This window comes from Mugil cephalus, chromosome 6 (assembly GCF_022458985.1).
Source record: "Mugil cephalus isolate CIBA_MC_2020 chromosome 6, CIBA_Mcephalus_1.1, whole genome shotgun sequence".
In the NCBI taxonomy this organism is placed as follows: domain Eukaryota; kingdom Metazoa; phylum Chordata; class Actinopteri; order Mugiliformes; family Mugilidae; genus Mugil; species Mugil cephalus.
The window spans coordinates 2,782,035-2,802,327 of record NC_061775.1 but is presented as its reverse complement, the minus strand read 5'-3'; the positions used below and the strand labels follow the sequence as shown (position 1 = coordinate 2,802,327).

General features: G+C 41.3%; 2 protein-coding genes across 4 annotated transcripts; one reads left to right on the top strand and one right to left on the bottom strand.

Moving 5' to 3' along the window:
* Positions 1 to 642: 642 nt before the first annotated feature.
* On the bottom strand, positions 643 to 7,703 carry hnrnpm (heterogeneous nuclear ribonucleoprotein M). 3 transcript variants are annotated; one of them, XM_047587127.1, is made up of 16 exons: positions 7,423 to 7,702; positions 6,420 to 6,607; positions 4,829 to 4,881; positions 4,112 to 4,119; positions 3,919 to 4,012; positions 3,545 to 3,793; positions 3,300 to 3,453; positions 3,156 to 3,205; positions 3,017 to 3,074; positions 2,651 to 2,773; positions 2,522 to 2,569; positions 2,205 to 2,273; positions 2,003 to 2,104; positions 1,315 to 1,883; positions 1,172 to 1,223; positions 643 to 1,093 (listed from the first exon to the last, which is right to left on the bottom strand). In XM_047587127.1, exons 1-16 carry the CDS (start codon positions 7,512 to 7,514, stop codon positions 930 to 932), a joined length of 2,073 nt encoding a protein of 690 aa, XP_047443083.1. In that variant the 5' UTR covers positions 7,515 to 7,702; the 3' UTR covers positions 643 to 929. The 3 variants fall into 3 exon arrangements, with proteins under 3 accessions (XP_047443083.1, XP_047443084.1, XP_047443085.1); XM_047587128.1 differs by lacking the exon at positions 2,003 to 2,104 and having other exon boundaries at positions 7,423 to 7,703; XM_047587129.1 differs by lacking the exons at positions 4,829 to 4,881; positions 7,423 to 7,702 and having other exon boundaries at positions 6,420 to 6,564.
* Positions 7,704 to 8,268: 565 nt separating this feature from the next.
* dmap1 (DNA methyltransferase 1 associated protein 1) lies at positions 8,269 to 15,416 on the top strand. Its single transcript, XM_047588212.1, has 10 exons — positions 8,269 to 8,715; positions 8,884 to 8,975; positions 9,301 to 9,496; positions 9,686 to 9,844; positions 9,966 to 10,133; positions 10,313 to 10,498; positions 10,815 to 10,886; positions 11,547 to 11,619; positions 13,601 to 13,950; positions 14,671 to 15,416. The coding sequence occupies exons 1-10, from the start codon at positions 8,620 to 8,622 to the stop codon at positions 14,728 to 14,730; spliced, it is 1,452 nt and encodes a 483-aa protein (XP_047444168.1). The 5' UTR covers positions 8,269 to 8,619; the 3' UTR covers positions 14,731 to 15,416.
* The last annotated feature ends 4,877 nt before the right edge of the window (positions 15,417 to 20,293 follow it).

Genomic DNA, 20,293 nt, shown 5'->3' with positions numbered 1-20,293 from the left:
GAGTGCATTGCTTATTATTTTCTTTGAAACAATTGTACCTGCTAATTCCAGGTCTTTCTGAAGCTCTCCACTAGTGGTCCTTGACTGTTGGACAACTCTTCTGATAACTCTTTTCACTCCTGTCAGAAATCTTGTGAGGAGCACCTGGTCATGGCCGGTTTATGGTCGAATGATGTTCTTACCACTTCCAGATTATGGTCCCAACAGTGCTCAAACGAATGTTCGGATGTTTAGAAATCCTTCTGTAACCAATGCCAACAGAATGTTTGGCAACAATGAGGTTGCAAAGATTTTGAGAGAATTCTTTGCTTTTACCCATCATGAGAGGTTCCTTGTGTGACACCTTGGTAATGACACACCTTTTTATAGGCCATCAGTTTGGACTGAACCAACTGATATTCATTTGCACTGACAAGGGGCAGGATGGCTTTCTGATCACTGATCGATTTCAGATGGTGTCTTGGCTTTCCATGCCTTTTTCCACCTCCCTTTCATGTGTGTGTTCAATGCTTTCCCCCATTCGTTATTTTACATTAGTATAACTTAATTTATGAACTTATTAGTTTTGGTTTCTTTCTATGTATGGATTACTTGGGTTGTTACCAACACCTGGTGAAATTTTCATGAAAAAAAAGCAAAGCATTCAAATATTGACGTTTATTTATCAAAACACCTTAAAGAACAGAAGGCAATAACAGGTGAAGCATAACAGAACTAAAAATTAAAAATTTGGTCTCTAAAAAAAATAAAGAAAAGTAAAAATGTAAGCAAAGACTAAAAGACTTTCACTGTAACAGATTACTAACTAAAACAACATTTTCAGTGTTACAAATCTCTAATAAACCAAATATGATTATGGACAATAAAGACAATGCAGAGTGTTTGGACATTAGGGTCTAAGTGAAAGGTCGGATGTACAATGAAATGATTTATGCATTCCTATCAATCCTAACATCAATCTCTCTTCCACTAAGTCGATAGCCATTCATGGTCCGGCAGGCACGCTCAGCAGTTTCAGGGTTGTCAAAGCGAACCACACCACAGCCCTTGGACTTTCCATTCTCCATCTTAATATCGGCATACTGGACCATGCCTGGAGAACAAGGAAACACAAATGTCAAGCATGATCTTAAAAATAAACGCAGTCAACTTAAATTGCCACTACTCTTACCACATGTATTGAAGGTGTCCTTCAGCATCTTCCAGGTGAAATCAAATGGCAGCTGAAACACAAAAAAACATTGAAAAATCATTAGTCTTGAGCATTCTCATATGAACTAGGCCTAAATCAATAACCCATGCATATATGCTTACATTTCTGACAAAGATCTGGCATCCCTTCCTAACGTTGCCTCCCCCAGTTCCAGGACCTCCAGTTCCTCCAAAGGAATTCCCACCAAATCCACGATCCATTTCACCAGAGCGATCAAACTGACCACCAACGCCTCCAGATCCCATCCGGTCCATGCCAGAGCTCATGCGGTCAAGGCCACCAGACGGAAAACGGTCCAGTCCTCCTGTGGAGCCCATGCGGTCGAAGTTGGTTGGCACTCTGTCAAGCCCAGTGTTGCCCATGCGGGAGTTGAAGTCTAGGCCAGTTCCCATGCGATCCAAACTAGATGGGCCCAAGCGTTCGAATGAAGAAGGGCCAAGGCGGTCCATGCTGGAGGTCAAGCGATCCAGGCCAGGTCCAAGCCTGTCCATACTGGGCCCCAGACGGTCCATCCCTGAGCCCATCCGGTCAAAGCCAGAGCCCAGCCTGTCCAGGTCAGAAACACGATCCATCCTATCCATACCCATCCGGTCCATCCCCGACATGCGGTCCATGCTGGTTCCCAGTCGGTCCATTCCAGAGTTCATGCGGTCCATACCTAGGGAGTTTCCTGTGAAAGAGAACAAACAAGCACAAACATAAAGGACAGCGGAATCAACAGAGTTGAAGCAAGTTGTGTATACAAAATTCTAAGCAGGGGCTTTCAAACAAAATCCTGAAAATACTAACCCATTCCTCTTTCAAAGGAGTCTCCAAAATTATTGCGAGACATTCCCATTTCATTTCGCCCAAATTCCCTGTCAAAAGCACCACCAATCCCACGGTCCATCTCTGACAATGCAAGAGATGAAACCATTAGAAACATCCAGCAAAACGTGTAAGTGTTCCACGCTTGCTTTGGAGACCTTAACTTGCATTAGCAGCCCCTTACCATTCATTCTGCCCATCCCTGAAGAACCAAAACGATCCATGTTGTTCATTCCTCCAAAGTTGTCCATTCCTTAAACAGAGTACAATGTATCAATACCAGAGGGCACAACAAAAAACTTTTAGACATAATTGGTTTAAAAAAAAAAAAAACTCTTTCTTATACTACTTGTGGTGGAAGGCAAACTTCCAGAAAATGGAACCCAATTAAATTTGTTATTTATTTCAATGGTTTTGGTAGTATAGCTTTTAATACATTTTCACAGCTTCAACAACAAATATAATCCATCCAATATAACCATAATGAGTTATGCAACATACCTCCTCCCATACGACCTCCCATGTTGCCAAAGCCCATTCCGTCCATTCCTAGTGTTGAGAGTAATGGTGAGTCTCTAAATTCAACAGTGTTTTCATTCAAAACTTTAATACTACACTATAGTTTGTTACCTCCAGGGCCCATGTTGCCCATCCCTCCTGCTCCACCACCACCACCACCTCCTCTGTTCAGTTGAGTAGCATCAATGGGTTGGCCACCAGGTCCCAGGCCCAAACCAATACCACTCAAGCCACCTAGGCAGAAAAGTAAAGTAAATTGTATGTCCAAAGTAGTTAAACATGTAGCCGATCTCTTTGAATGCTACAACTGATCGGTGTAAAACATGAGGAAGCACATAAGCAAGCCCAATGCACTGCTGAAAATACGACTATACAGTTAATCTGGTCGTCCATCAAAGTGCCAGTCTGCTAATCATGAATCTCCCTTCTTTGTACAACAATTACTTCAACCTGGGAAAAAGCTATGTGTATACTTACGGGGAAGAGCAGCTGCTCTGTCCGGCGGTCCAAAATCTTTGGGGAGGGATTTTTCATCCTGTTAGGGTGAAAAAAAAATTAGATCAGGCTCATCATTAGACCATGACATTTAACGTACAATCCAGGCCAGGCCACCTACCAGTTTCACATGCATGGTTCGGTTGAATAAGAGCTGTCCATTGAACATAGCTGGGAAATAATTAAGGAGACTACACACCAGACACCATGAAACAACATAACTGCAGGAAATTTTCAAACAATGTTTACATTTTCAGAAGGATACACACAGCTTGAACTGCTTCAATGGGCATATCGAATGTTACAGTGCCCATGCCTCTGCTCTTTCCATCCTTGTCCTCCAGGATGTCAGCCCTCACTACCATGCCAGCCATGCTGAACACCTCTTTCAGCTTTTTCCAACCCACTTTGTAGTCGAGCTGTAAACACAAGTAACAACTTGAATTCCAATACATGTTATTTTACAATACAACAAATTGAAAAAAATAAATAAATCTTGGGAATCCCTACATTAGCTACAAACACAGTGCTGCCAATCCTGCCCGCCTGAAGACCATGGATAATTTCATTGGGGATGTTGGGATTGTTCATCAGACTGGGAGGAATGTTGACTATGGGGCCATTGGGTCCAGGACCCATGCGATCCATTCCACCCATTCCGCCCATTCCTCCCATCCCTCCCATTCCACCATGGCCCCCTGGAGGACCTCCACCTTGAGATTTGTTAATTTCCCTTTGAGCAATCACACCATCGGGGTCCTTAAAAAACACACACACAAAAAGTCATGAATATCAGTCATGGAAAAGCACATCTGAGATTTTATTGTTGTGGTAATATTTACAATACCCATTTTGCATTCCTTGTAATTCATTCTGCGATTTACCTCTTTCACTTTCAGGGGTCGTCCATTGAGGTTGTGCTTGTTGACCTTCTCCACTGCTTTCTTCATCAGTTCCTCAGTCCTAAACTCAACGACACTGACACAGAAACACATACTCAAGAACTGCTTATCTGCAAACTGGATTATTTCTTCCAATTTGTTAACCATTACAAAATGATAATAAATTGATACTTACGCACAACCCTTTGTTGATTCAAGTCAGACCAGGATGCATCAAAAGGAGTGAAGAACATTTAAAATTAGTAAAAGTAATGGTTACATAAATACTTCAGTGAACTTGTAGAAAATTAACACTTTCATGCAAAATCAAGTTCCAGAACACACACAAGCCTACAGCTTGGCCACAACTCGTCGCTTCCAAATGATATTACAATATTTAAAAGATCCTTTTTTTCTAAAAACAGCCAATGACACAAGTGTAGTGAATATAGATATAATTTTCTCCCAGCATCCTAAGTGCAGAAAGTCCAGAGTGAGATAGGATTCCCTACTGGAGGTAACTTTTCCAGTAAAGCCATGTTACGGAATGAGTTACATTTATCAACCATCTGACAGCCTTGTAACAACCTCTTGCAGACTAGACCCCGGTTAGATCATAAGGAGCAAATCCAGCAACCAAAAGGGACATTGTCAGCTAATGCAATTCCACAGGATTGGCTATGAAGAAAGCTGAAGTCCTGCTATAAGAGCATCAACCCTTCAGATGGCCTCAAGTCAGTGCCACAGAGGGCACCACATAAAAACACACCTCCGGCACATCACCATCTCACACACTTCACCAAGTTTCTGAATCTGAACAATTTCCAACAATGTAAATAAAGAAACCAAAGCTGACAAACACAGGTTTGTCTAGGCTTATTCGTGTGTTTTATTTGTATGTATTTGCACTTACCCTCGATTTGCCTTCTGCGTCCATTAAGTGTTCCACGTACGTTACCTCACCCACTACAAATCAGATTCCAGAGACGACACACACCAAGGGGAGAGAAGCCGAGAGAACAATGGGGGTTTAGAGCAGAAACACAAGTAGGGTGGCCGGTGACAGTGAGCTCAAACTGCCAGTCCTGAGCCTTCTCCCAGCACCTCATCAGCACAATATGGTACAGGTCTACAAAAAGTAAGCTGTGGATTTTTATTTTTATTCATCTTATCTTTTTATTTTAAATTTGACTTCTTAGCCTGTCCCTGTTGGAATTCTCCAGAAACACCAAAAGCTATAGACTGAGGACAACAACTATTTAAATAACCACCCTATTTGGATATAAAGTCCTTAACACCACCTTCTACCTTAAGATAATTGACCAAATAATTTCAAGTTGGCAAAACACCTTCAATGCCTCAGCCCATTTCGTTACAAACCTGAGCCTACTTTGCCAAATGTCGCCATTTTAACCCTCAGGGTAATGCATCAAAACAGCCGCCCATCAGCTGAGCCTAAGAAAAAAAACTACAGCTAAAATACTGACCATATACTTAAGGACAATAAACTCTTGCATATTCTTAAAGCATGAAAAAGCCTTAAAGCCTGAAATCAGAATTTTGATTCAGCCTTGCCCGCGGCCACGCTTTTGTTCCAGGTCACGTGTCTGCTCAACAAATAGACATCAGTGACCAACCATGTAGAGACAAGGACAGTGCACAAGAAGTTGCTTCATTTTGTAGACCTGTACCCCAAAGAAATCCCCAGCACATAGCTGTGTTTGGCACAACATGGAGACCTGCTGAGAAAACATTTGCTTGTCAAGGTCACACCTAAAAAAGAAAATGCAATTTAACTCCACAGTCAGTTGTCAAACAAATACTTGGCCCTCCTTCTGAAAAAGGATTGCACCCAACTTATCACATGCTTTGGCTTAAGTAAATGCCAATTTACTCATAATACGCCTAAACCTCTGCAATATCCCATAACTATACAACCGTTATATTTAAGTGAAAGCTTTAAGATTCCATGTAACATCAAGTTGCTGCATCCCAAAGCATTTTGTTTGACATATCTCAAAATATGGACCAGTATACTGGTCCATAGTTTATCATAATTTAAATGTTTCAACTGAGAGGGACCTGTTCCTTGAACACATCTTTTTTTTTGTCATGCATTTCTTTGGGAAGTACATCTCATTATACCGTTCATGATCCCAAGCCATGGTATTTTCACATTAGTGGATTCGCTATGAACATGTACAACCTCCACATCACAAAAAACCTCAAAAGGCTTTGGTAATCTCAATGGAGACTAAATGGTCAACCTAACATCCAGGTTCACCGCATTTATACAAGTCTGCATAAGAAGAACCTTGTCCAAAACCTTTGTTCCAAATAACTCCCACAAGATCTCAAACAACATGGTACCACTCCCAAAAGCCCTTCAAAGCTGTAGTGGTCAAACAAAATGACCATGTAAGCTGATTTTTTATCTATTTTTTTTTTTTTAAATCATCATGTCCAAGGTTGACATGATTCAGTCACTTATCCAAACACCTTACCTTTTTCTTTCATCAGGTCTTTCAGGGCCTGCCATTTCACATCATATGGGATGTTGCTGACAAAGACACGGTATCTTTTGTTTGCGTTTCCATAGGGTTCATAGCGACCACCTCCTCCTCCTCTCTTCTGGGGCCTTTCCTTCCTGCTGGGATTGGGGGGCTCATTCTTGGGTTTTCCATTCATTTCGCTAAGTACAAAATAAAAACAGCTGTTACAAAGTTGGTCAACGAACAAAAAAAATCCTTAAGCATATTCTCATGGAGTATTTTCTTTAGCCTTAATATTAGTCCAAAAATTAGGTCAAATTAGGAATGTGCGCGGTTTTGCATGAGCATTTGTTACTACATGTTATGAAAAAAATACTTAAAGCGTAACCTCATTGCTTGTTGCGCCTCTAGAAAAAACGAGTCCACTGTTGTAGCCCAACAAAACCACCAATATAAAAGAGGCTGCTTTAAACCTCAATTTGTAAGTAACAAAACTTATAGTCAGTGATATCTTTAACAGCAAGGACTTTTAAGTAACACACACCGTACCAAACCGTTAATGGCGGTCTGCGATGGCTGGCAATGGAGACGCTTGAAATTCAGCCGCATGGCAAGGCCGCTCATTGAACATAGGGCCTCTGCTACATTCGTAGCTACATGGTTACCAACAGAAACCTTATTTTAAGGCTAAGATCAAAACGGAAACAAATAGAAAAGTAACGTGTCCAATAACTTCACGTTAACAAGCATTTGTTTGTTGCTAGAGATTAAGCGGTGTCTAAGGATTGATTCTTCCTGTACATAGAAGGGGCGCAAAATACGCCATTTAAGAATAGCTAAATTCATAAAGCAGCTGATTTTTATTTTTTTAAAAACTCATTACGTAATGAATGTATAATTACTATATTTGAGTGAAACTGGGGAGGGTTTTTGTAAAAGGGAAACAAAAACATCAGCGTTGGTTAGCTAACTAGCTCGTAAGCATCAACAAAGGAACCTCAATGAATGGACTTACCCCTGTTGAGGCGGCGGCTGTGGCTGCTGCTGCTGCTGCTGCTGCGGCTGGCCTGCTTTCTCGGTTGTGTTCTCAGCCTGCTCGCTAGACATTTTCTTCTGCAGATGAGCGTGCTGCCTTATTAAAGTTTAGGTTAGCAAACTATGTTCGTCGGTTAAGCGACTCGAGCACTTTCAAATACGGCCTTAAAAGCAAAAGCTTGCTGACTGACTGAGTCAACTCTTTCTACGACACAATATATCGAAAATGGCGGCGCGAGTAACCCAGGAAGACGGAGGCAGTTGATTTTATAACGGCTCGTGGAACGTCTACTTCCGGTGTTTCTTTGAAAAGTAAATGCCCTGATGTCAGAAGGGCGATTTTCATTCCCAGAACACAGTAACACACGTTAAATGTTTAAAATAATCTGATAAATAAGAACATTTGTTTCTATTCATGCTTTACATGGAACACAATGCCAGCGCATCTATCTTCGCTATTCCCTCTCAATTTTTTACCTGTGCCTGTAGTATGGTTGTCTTTTAATTCATGTTTATACCATTGCACTGTATTTTTACATTACGAGTTTGCATAACTCGTTTTAATTTTATTCAAGTAATGTATTATTTTTTCAACATAAATATAGTTCATCCTCCGTTTAATAAAGAGTTTCATATGGCATTGGCGAACTACTTAATTTATCGCAACTTATCTTGCAGCTAAATAAAATAAAGGTATTTAAAATAGTATAAAACGTATAAGTCTTTTTCAAAATAAATTAACACATAAATAAATTCTGCAGTTATCCGCCAGACCTCACGGAGGCACTAATCAATTCTTGAATCAGCGTAGTCCTAGTCACAACGACATGAGCGGGGACGGAAGTAATGTTGCTTTATGGATAACTACCCTTCCAAATACAATAGCTTGTGAATATTCGTCTTTACTACTTGTGTAGCGTTCTTAAATCGTAGAACATTCGTGAATACATTACGTTAAGAAATCGAAACGTATAACCTGGCTGTTTACGGTTCTATGAAGTAAACGTAGCTTTGAAATAATAACGTTAGCCGTTAGCTAGGACCGTAGCCGATTGACAATAACGTTACCACATGCACAAAATGAATGGGCGTGTGTGAATTTATTTGTTTATAACAGTTTTTCCGTTTGACGGGTTGTGAAAAGCGTTAATATAACAACATACAACGTTGAGTAGCCATGACTACTGGTGCTGATGTCAGGGATATTCTTGAGCTGACCGGAGGGGAGAATGATGGTCCCATCAGCAAGAAAGACCTCATCAACTCAGACAAGGTGAGTGTGACTGTCTCAGTATTTACATGTTACCCATGTCATCTCATGGTGAGTGACTCTTCAAACATAAAAAAAAACATTCTCAAGGCAAAATTTGAAGCATCTGTGCCGTGTTTCTGTGTATTCTGAAATCAATTATTTAATTGAAATAACACATTTCTCCTTCAGAAAAAATCCAAGAAGTCAACAGAAACGCTGACCTTCAAGAGACCTGAGGGAATGCACAGAGAGGTCTACGCTCTGCTCTATTCAGATAAGAAGTATGAGTTTCTTTACTTTAAACAGTTGTTGTTGTTCAAGCATTTAACTTACTCGAGGAATTAATGAAATTGAGGATGGAGGCATCTTGCACTCATCCACAAATATTATGTGTTCATTATGAAAAAAAAAAAATTAGAAAAGCCAGCAGACATTGTTGTTTGTGTGATTAAATCAGAAGCATAGGTTAGGTTCAAAAACCTAAGCCTCTGTTGTGTTCTTTTTCCATATATCTGGCTGTAAGATAATGAACCGGATTCTCCTTATATTTGGTAATCTTACTGCCAAGCCCTTACTTTAACAAAGACTTTTCTTGTTAATCCGTAGAGATGCACCTCCTCTGCTGCCTAGCGATACTACTCAAGGGTATAGGACAGTCAAAGCCAAGCTAGGCTGTAAAAAGGTTCGGCCCTGGAAGTGGATGCCCTTTACAAATCCAGCTCGCAGGGATGGGGCCATATTCCATCACTGGAGACGTGTGGCAGAGGAGGGCAAGGACTACCCTTTTGCTCGCTTCAACAAGGTAGAAAATATCATGGTTTCCTTTCAATCTTATCACTTATGCAGTACAGTTAGACACATACTTAATAGGTACATACTTAATATATTCTACCCAGATTGTATTATGTCCTACATTTCAGACATTCTTAACCATGTATTGTTTTTATTTATTCATCTTAATTCACGTTATTCTCTCTCTCTGCTCATACAGACAGTGCAGGTACCAGTGTATTCAGAGCAGGAGTATCAAATGCATCTCCATGACGATGGCTGGACTAAAGGAGAGACAGACCACCTGTTTGACTTGTGTAAACGCTTTGATCTTCGCTTCATAGTTGTGCACGACCGCTACGACCACCAACAATACAGAGTAATTACTCAGTCTATCACCAACAGTATTCATGTTCTCTATCACAGCAGTTATATTGACAAAATGTCAGTATAAGTTAAAGCAAATATTATTAGTAAAAAGTAACATTTATTTTTTTCAGAAACGTTCCGTGGAAGACCTAAAGGAACGATATTATAGTATTTGTGGTAAGCTCACCAAAGTACGTGCCGCATCAGGGACAGAGCCCAAGATATATATCTTTGATGCTGGACATGAAAGACGTCGTAAAGATCAGCTGGAAAAGCTCTTCAATCGCACACCTGAGCAAGTAAGTTACTTTGAAATTTGTATTAATATGCAGCTTTCATAACTATTCCTCATCCAAGACGAGAAGAAATATGATGAGAAAACAACCGCAATTCATAATGACTCACTAGTATTGGCAAAACCTAGATGTTTTCCAGCCATGTAGATATTAAAACTGCGCTTCTCTATTTTTTCCTGTAGGTGGCAGAGGAGGAATATCTTATTCAGGAACTCAGGAAGATTGAAACAAGGAAAAAAGAGCGTGAGAAGAAAGCCCAGGATCTGCAGAAGCTCATCAAAGCAGCGGACACAACTACAGAGTTAAGGCGAGCTGAGAAGAGGGTTTCCAAGAAGAAGCTCCCACAAAAAAGAGAAACAGAAAAACCGGTAAGACATGCACTCCAGTAAAAGAAAAGTTTATCACAAGGCAACCATCAATTCCTTAGACTTGGAAGCAACATGTTTATAATAGAGATAGTAAAGCTGTTATCCTCACAATAATGTGTATTCAGTGCAATACTACACTGAAAATAAATAGTGTCATTATCAATTCATCATTATTTTTGAAGGAATCTTGGGGTCCTCTTGATGTTCAGTCTGTGAATAACTATACAAAAACCAAATAAAAGTCCTGTTTTCTTACACCTCCACAGTTCAGAGAGGTACCATATCTCATCTTATCAGTTTCTTCTTTTGTCATTAGGCTGTTCCAGAGACGGCTGGCATCAAGTTCCCTGATTTCAAATCCGCTGGAGTCACACTTCGCAGTCAGAGGGTGAGTATTGAAACTACAAAACCAGAAGACATTTTTGATATGAAATCGTATTTGCTTTTCACAAGTCATTTAAAAATGTAAACCACTACAAACAGAACACACCAGAAACTACTGCATGAAAGTATGAGTATGAATATTGTAGATACCTATCAGAAGTATTTTTTATAACTTAAGAACTGGTGTAAATAAGAGCTTGAGATTTTCAGAAAATTAAATGTTGATAGTTTTGTTAGGACCACTATTAAAATGAAACTAATTTTAGCCAAGCCTGACCATGCAGTTGAACTATGTGAGAAACCAGAGCTTGGGACTTGTGCTAGCTATCTCTTATTAACACTGCAATGATTAATTCTGTTACTGACTTGCTAATATCTGTAAAACCTAGTGAGAGAACTCTTATTCATCTTCGAGACTGATGAGGAGCTGCTGCTCTCTATGGGAAATGCATTAGCACAGCTAAGGAAGTGGAGTGCCCCTCTAGCTAATCAGTCAGATGGAGTTCAGTGGATAAAGACATTTTGATCTGGCCCGCTGAAGTGCATTTCATATGAATTAAAAGCCCTGAGGTGGAGCTGTTTATCTTAATATCCCTGCTACCTTAAATCACAGTTTTGTGTGTGTGGGTGTACATGTCTCTGTGTGCGTTTGTGTGTTATTCAGATGAAACTGCCAAGCTCAGTAGGCCAGAAGAAGATCAAGGCCATTGAGCAGATCCTGGTAGAGCAAGGAGTGGGTGAGTATGAATAAACATAAGGAATGTTCCAACACTACATAGTTTTACTTTTTCAAATCTCGTCTGCAAAGGTTCTTGATGTTAGTATAGCAGGGAAAATAACTAATTATATACACACTGCCTGGCCAAAAAAGTCACCACGAAAACAAAGGTCATTCACGCTAATATTTCATTGGACCTCCTTAAGCTTTGATTACAGCACTATTCTCTGTGGCATTATTTCAATAAGCATCACATTCATTTTTCACCAAGATCTTGTATTGATGATGCGAGAATCTGTCTCCAGCACATCAAGAACATTAAGAACAACATTCATAATTGGTTAAGGTCTGGACTTTGGTGACCAAACCATGTGTGAAAATGATGTCTAATGCTCCCTGAACCACTCTTTCACAATTTGAGCCCAATGAATCCTGACATTGTCATCTTGGAATATGCCCATGCCACCGGGGAAAAAAATCCATTGATGGAATAATCTGGTCAGTATATTCAGGTAGTCAGCTGACTTCATTCTTTGGGCACATAATGTTACTGAACCTAGACCTGAGCAACTGCAGCGACCCCAGATCATAGCACTGTCCCCAATGGGTGCATCACTTCCTATGCCTCTGTTCTTACTCTGATGCCCCATCACTCTGGAACAGAGTAAATCTGGACCCATAAGACCACATGACCTTCTTCCAATGTTCCAGAGTCCAATTCTTGTGCTCGTCAGCAAATTGAAGCCATTTATTCCGGTTACCATCATGGTTTTCAGGTTCAGATTCATACTTTATTGTTCCCTGGGGGAAATTTGCTTTTTCAGTCCTTAAACAGGCACATATAAGAATATATAATGTTTAAGCACATAAAGCATTCAGCACATATAGTAACACCCAACACAAATCACAATATCACAAATATCACACACGGTTACATGAATGATACGGTGACGAAAAACGAAAACCCCTCTTCCTCCTGCTGAGGTGTCCAGGGCAGATACGGCAGGACAGAGGTCATGTGCTATTGTCAATGCTTTCCATGTTACAGCAGTGTGAACTTATTGTTTTGGAGCATGTGTGGGTGATTTAAAGTAGTTTGTTTGTATTGGTGATGGGGAGTATGGTGAAGTAACAGGTGGCACAGTACATGACGGGGTCTAAGGCTACACAGCCGTTCAGTCCCAGTCCCTTGAGTGGAAATGCTCTTACTTTCATTATTAAACATATCCCTGAGGTCTGCTGCTGTTTTTCTTTGATTTGATTTCACCTGACGTTTGATAGCCAATCATAATCAACCAGGATTTTTTTCTTCTTTTTTTTTTAAGTATATTTTTTGGGGGCATTTTAGCCTGTACTTGAGAGGGCAGTGAAGACAGACAGGAAATGGGAGGCAGACAGGAGGAGAGTGACATGCAGGAAAGGGCACCCGATGCGGGATTTGAACCAGGGCTGCCTGCAGTGAGGAATGTAGCCTCAACACATGGGGCTTCTCTGACCACATTTCTTCTTGGAAGACAATGGTTCCCCACTATCCTTCCAGTTTTTAATAGTGCGTTAGACAGTTCTTAATACAGTTTTAGTAGTTTCTGCTTAGATTTCCTTAGATGTTTTCTCTGTTTGATGCATGCCAGTGACCCTTCTCAAACAGACTTTCTTTTCCACGACCTGGGGATGTGTCTTTCCACATGATTGTTTAAGAAATGAGAAGCTACTCATTGCATCATTTTGGGTTAAATGACTTGTTGTCAGCTGAGAGATAATACAACAATTATCTAATATGAGGCTCGTACATATTTACTTAGTTAAATCCAGGTGGTGACTTTTTCTTTGGCCAGGCAGTGTATAGTTTGTAATTTCTCTTAAAAACCAAACTGTTCGGGGTCAAAAACATTTGCCCTTCACATTATCATCTTGTACTTACCAATACGTATTTGTAAAGTACTGTTTAAAAGTGCACAAATCACAATTTCATTTTCCTTTGTGTCTTCCTGTGGATCCAGATCTTAACCCAATGCCTACAGAGGAGATCGTACAAATGTTCAATGAGCTTCGTAGCGACCTGGTGCTGCTTTATGAATTGAAGCAGGCCCACAGCAATTGTGAGTATGAACAACAGATGCTGCGTCATCGCTACGAGGCCCTGCTGAAGGCGGGCGGCGGGGGCGGGTGTGGTGGAGCCATTGGGGCCGGACTTGCCAGTATGCAGCAGAGTGGGGAACTCAACGCCACAAACACTATAGTATCCACCCCAGTGGGCGAAGCTCAGCCCTGGCTCAGCACAGATGACATCAAAGTAGAAGCTAAGGAGCAGATCATTGACGTTGTTGGAGCACCGCTTACCCCTAACTCTGTAAGTCTGCACAGATGAGGCACAAACAAATGTTTGTTAGTAATTGAATTTTAATAACCTACCCTAAAATATCCATTTCAAACATCTTATTAATACATAATACGCAAAAGTTGTGTGCATACATTTGAAAATCTTAATGATCTTAATTATAGATTTATTGGTATAATTGGATTATTTACAGTGCATATTAATCTTTGAATGCTGATGATCCACTAACATAAAATCAATTATTAATGGCTTTAAATGGACATAAAAATTGGTCAACTTCAGGTGACAGTTTTTGCAAGTTTGAGTTTCTACCATCCAGTCACCAGTTGGTAGCTGTAATGGGTGATAAGCCAGTGAGGAACCTAACCCATGTCATGCCACCCATGCCAACACCAGTGTCACCTTGTTATTCCTGGTTGTGGTGTGTAAAGGGTTCCGCTCTGGTTAGCTAGTGTGAACCATAAAACATTCATTTCTATGTTGGTACATAAAAATAATCTGGTGCTTACTCCAGATGTAATAGTTTGAGATTAATCACTGTCTTCACCCTGCTTGGGCCAACGTTTACAGTTACTGCACTTGTCACTGAAACATTGTGAGTTGTCAACATTCACTACATATGGCAAACAGTTTGGCAAGCCTGTTCTAGAAATTGCCTTTGATAGCTAATGCAGTTAGATGAGGTGAAACCTACCAGACCCAAGTGTGACTGTCTTGTGTTTTACATTGCAGCGCAAACGGAGAGAATCTGCATCCAGCTCGTCTTCAGTGAAAAAGGTGAAGAAGCCTTGATAGGAGTGACACTGAAAAGCAAAGGACTGTGTTACTTATTGTGAAGATACCCATAAGTGTAAAGGCTGGACAAGAGAAAGGAGCCGGACACTGTAACGCTGTCTGTTTACGTAGAAGTACTACAACTTTTCACCTACTAACGAGACCTCTCCAACCTTTCCCCGCCTGGTCTGTCCAACATCGCCGTGACAAAGGCAACAACTGAGTGACATTTCATTCCATTACTGCTCGTCTCCCTGCCTCCACCACTGCTTGGCCTTAGATGAGGCAAGATCAACTGTAAATTGCCAGGCTGAGCTAATCGGGACGTGTGGAAGGCGGTGGGAATGACCGGGTAATTGAAATGAATTGGAATGAAAGAACAGAGTCTGGGAGTGGGAGGACCTCGAGCTGCAATGCTCATTTGACCCATCTTGAGTTTTTGTTTTTTTGTTTTTTTATTTTTTTCTCCGTAGCCTAATCATGCCATAGTGTTTACTGGATATGTGCTTTTGTGTTAGCCTGTAGTGCTGCCTCCCTCTGGAACTTCAGTTAAATTTGTTCTCTTGTGGAAGCCGCTGCCACTTCCATCTGCACATTCTTTATGGTGGACTTCTAGGGCTGATTTATGTTGTTTGTCCTCAGGTGACCTTAAAGATTCTTTAATAAATGATTCAATAAATATCAAAATTTCTCCTCTTACTGCAGGTTATGCATGTTTATGCCACCGTCGTTCATTTCACATTTCAAGTTTCAGTTGCTCTTTCTCAGATGAGGTCTTGACTTAGGGGTAATCAGTGTTGAATACGCATTTGTTGGGGAAAGTGTAGGATCATGACATTTTTACCTTACCTGTCATCTAAGGTAAGTGACAACTAATGACTTCATTAATATGGTAATTAAGCAGTGATCATTCTTAGGTTGGCACAGCCACTGAAACTTCATTAGGTTTCCTCTCCATAATATTGCTAATTGCATGTCAATTATGTCGTTTAGCCTACTTAGACATTAATTTCTATGCAAATTCTGAATGTGTTTGCCCAGAAGAGGGGAGCACAGTTATTTGGTCATACTGTGTGAGTATATATACATGTACATGTAGCTGTAATTTGGATATTTCAGGTGCTGCTGTCTTCATTATAATGCTAAAAGACTTCAAGTTTCAGTCTCCCTTATTTTGGGGGCTTATTTTTATGAACATGCTACTTCTTCTGTTACAGAAAACCTGAGGGTTACGTACATAGTTTTTGGGTTACAAAGAATAATTATAATAAAAAATAATAAAAAATACACAAAATAATAATAAAAAATAGATGTGTGTGAAACTATATACATACAGTGTATATGTGTATATATTTATATATATACACATATCAATTTTACATCAAGTTTGATTTTGTTGATCTTAAGAAGAAATTCATTGAGGATCAAGTAAAACTTCTCAACTTCAGAAACCTATGCTGAGGTTCAAATACTCAATAATATCACCACTGAACATTGCTTTATCAGATAGCTGCAATCAATCAAATCTTCATTTACAGCTCTAATAAGCGCTGCTAAGGTTGCGAGAGTAAACCCATTCACACACTGCAGGCCATTTGATTGAGAGAGAGAAAGAAAAGAGTCAGAGGAGGCAAGTAAACATGGGTAAAATGGATTCTCTGTGTCTATATTTCATGTTGAAAATTGGCTCATAAATCCAGCGGTTTGATCTATGGAAGCCGTCGTTGCTTGAAAAAACCTCCGTAAATGTGTAATTTCTCCCTTGACAGAACACAGCCGAAAGGCTATCTTTCTTTTGCCTCCTCCTCCCCCCATCTCTCTCTCTCTCTGTCTTTCATTCTCACTCCTTCTCTCTACCAGCCTGGTGTTGGATTAATGCTCTTCTCTGTCCCTCTCTCTTTTCATGCTCGTATGATATCTTCTTTTCATCGCTGCTCATCCATTTATCAAAACCGGGGCTTCTCTCTCCTCTCTTACTCTCAGGCCATCTTAAGTTATATGGCAGGTACGTTGTAAGATAGGCATCAAGAACGTAGGGGTTATTAATAAATACTAGTCTAAATTGAAAATAGGTGGGCAGGGAAGCATCATCAGCCATGTGTGAATGATAAAGACCCCCAGCAGCCCCCATCTCAGTCTGCCACAAGCTCTATCAGGGCTACAGTGTACGTTCTGCAACACTGATGTGAAAAGCATGAGGCAGAACACCTCAGGAGTGTCTTATAATGTGGTTGTGATGGCATTGAGATGGGATCTCTTTATCAAGGCCAGGCTGAGGCTTTAATCACGGCCTAAGAGGTGTGCTGGCTTTTTATCATAATTGAACTGTATCCAGGCTAATCGCCGACATACGTCACTGTCGAGGGGCTGCTCGGCTGCACCAGCAGGCGAAGCTGGTGGTGGTGATTGAACACACAGTTAAGAGGAAAGATGTGTACTGTGGGACATATGGCAGGGAGAGGCAGGTAATCGCAGATGTGATAGAACATTGTTCAAATACATCACGCCTTGAGGTAATCGCTGATGTGACAATGATTAGATTGTTGATGCCTCCTTTCTGTCGAGCGGGGCTTTATACCCATCATGTCACATGCAATTACAAATGACTATAATGTAAAGGAACAGGAACGGTTAGCAGCAGTGTAAAGACAAGAGGATGATTTCCTGAGTTAAAAATTTGGCAGTCACATGTCCAAAACAGAACAGACTTTCATGTCCCTCTCTTTGACATTCACCTTCTCCAGCATTTAGGTCACCTTGAGGGAGAAAACTTTTAATCATCATTCCACATCAAATTCACCCGTGTCCTCTGGGACAGTGAGCTGCAACAAAGAGCAGGAGAGTTGAAACCGCAGGTTGGAAAATAAAGTGCCCACAGGGCTGGACAGTAGAAGTCATTTCCACTGGATTTTTTTTTGCGGGTGCTTGAAGGCCCGCTACAGCACAAACCCAATCACTACTACTAAGCAGTGCTTACAGCTAGGCATTAACCCCACTGTCCACTCTCCACATTAAAGCCCCAGGGAGGCAGAAGAGAGTGGAGTGAAGTGGAGCAGAGTGTGGGACTAAATCTGGACTTCCTATTCCCCGGCTCTGCACCGCTCCTGGGAACATCTCCAGTTGTCTTTCAAGGTGTCCTACCTTGAATGAAGAACGGGGGGTAAGTGATGCGCTGTTAAATGTCATTTCACAGGAAGAGTTGTCTTTGTGTAGTCACAAGGTAAGGACAAATTGGGCTTAGGGTGATGTTTATTGCAAAAACTACTAATAGATATTTTATAACATTAGTTATACAAAGCTAGATACATAGTTGATCAGAATATGAATCTGGTATCAGCCGTTTGGATTTCATTATTTAATGATGGGGCATGTTTCAACCAATGTAGAGGGGGAAAAAATGACACATGATGGATGACTACATCCCTGTTACTGTACTTTTCATCACAGCATAGAGGCTGTCCAAACAATCAGTTTCAAACGGAGCGATTCAACGTCAACTTTTCACCAAGAATTGGTGTGCAGGGAAGTTGGTATGACTTCTACGCTACAAAAGTATACATCAACTACATGTGCTTGCAAAACTCTTTTGGAAATGTGATCAGACCACTTTCATATGTCAATATCACTATTCACTCTTTTTAGCTACAATTTGTGTAGCTACAATCTGGGGGGTGTACGGTACAGTAGGTTTATCAGACTGAAAACATCTGCCTGTCTAAGCGAGAAAAGCAAGCTGAATGGTGCTAACACGTTCTACAGAGCTCAGTGGAAGCAAAGAAAAGTCTTTCACATTTGATCCACAGTTAAATTTGAGTGTTAAATGAATTAACTTTCTAACATGACCTGCATTTGATCATCAGCTAGAATGTGTTTGCACCAGCTCTTTCATTTTATTGTCTGCCGTGATATACAAAACAAAGACAAGGACACACAGCAGGGAGAGGAGAATGCGGCCTACACAGGACTGAGCTTTGATTGCATACTGACTATAAACGAGGCCTGCTTGGACAGATCAGCTCCACTCTGTTCTCCCATCAGCCCCCAGAAACAAACCAGTTTGATTTGATTTGTCAGCGAGAGATAGAGAAGGCTCTGAACAATATGTGACAGAGTTACCTTGCCAAAGCAGTGCAGGGAATGTCTTTCACCCTCTCTTTACCTGCACAAGCACAATTCTAACAAAGAGGGGAGAAAAAATCCAATTTACCATGCGGATCCACAGCTGTCACGGTAGGGGAATTAAACATTACCCATAACTCACTGGGGTGCCGAGCAGGTCAGCGGATGGCAGGGATGGTAAGATCACTCTGGGGTGCAATAACAAAGGATTTTAACCTATGACTCCTTTAGCGAGGCTGCTGGTAAAACAACATCCTCACCAACAGCATTTTCTGTGCTAGTTAACAATCTCTGATCAAGTTGACGACTCAACTTACCAGTACACACTGTACTGCTCATCGCTCAAACGTCTTTGTAGCACAAACAGGACGACGTGGGGAAATGTCAGCATAAATGCAATGTTTTCCACCTCGCTGGGTCCTGGAGCAGTTCCTGTGATGCTCCATAGGGGGTTGGTGGGACACCGTAGCTCCTGGCATCCCAGTGTCATCACCCACACAGGCTGACTACTTGCCTGGCTGGCCCGCCACCACCAGAGCCTCAATTACCTGACTGACGTTTCATTAGCGCCTGCAGCTGATCCCGTGGCTGAGAGGCAGTGGGGCGCAGAAGAGCATGGAGCGAACGAGAGAAGGGGTGGGGGGGTGGGGGGCTTCCACGCATTACATTCTCATGCCCTGTCAGTGTCACAGCTCTGCGTACAGCCACACAGCCATTCATTACATTGCAGTCATTTAGTACATGCTCTTATTGAGCTGGACTGTGTATACTAAAATAGAGCTTGCTGGATTTTATCTGGTGACATCAGTTCTGGGCTGACATTCACAAATCTGCCCTGGATTGTTGGAGTAGCAGAAAAGTGTGAGGGGATGTAGGTGTATGTATGTGCACGCATGTAAAACAAGGTATCAGCCTCAACGTGCCTGTGAGACAAATCAATCGGGTGCAGTACACTGATCAGAAGTTGATTTCTTTTTATGTTTCTCTGTGTGTATGGAGATGTGTTTTGAGTTATACATGTGGGGCTGCAGGTCCTGTGCAGACACCTGAGTTTGTGTGTGATGTGTGTGGCCTTTACGTCCTTGGGGTTAGTGCAGGCCATGTCAGAGATGATCCAGGGCGTAGCTGTGGGAGCTTAGTGAGACCCCGTCCTGAGCCTCTCCACACAGCCCACGCTTGGCTGGCCTCTCCTTCCCATTTGTCATCCTGGGCCAGTAAGACCCCGGAGAGATTAGGGCAGAGCAGAGAGACTGGAGGAGTAGCAGGAATAAGAGGATCAGTTAAGCTATAAACACAGACAAGTTTGTGTCTCTCACCCACTCTGGCACAGTGACACTTTGTAATGGCTGTCAAAAGTTCCCTGTGTGCCGTACATCTTCCTTTAAAGGACACAGCAGCACTGGAATGTGCCAAACATCTTGTCAGCCAACACAACAGGTATGGGAATAGCTCAGCCCAGTTT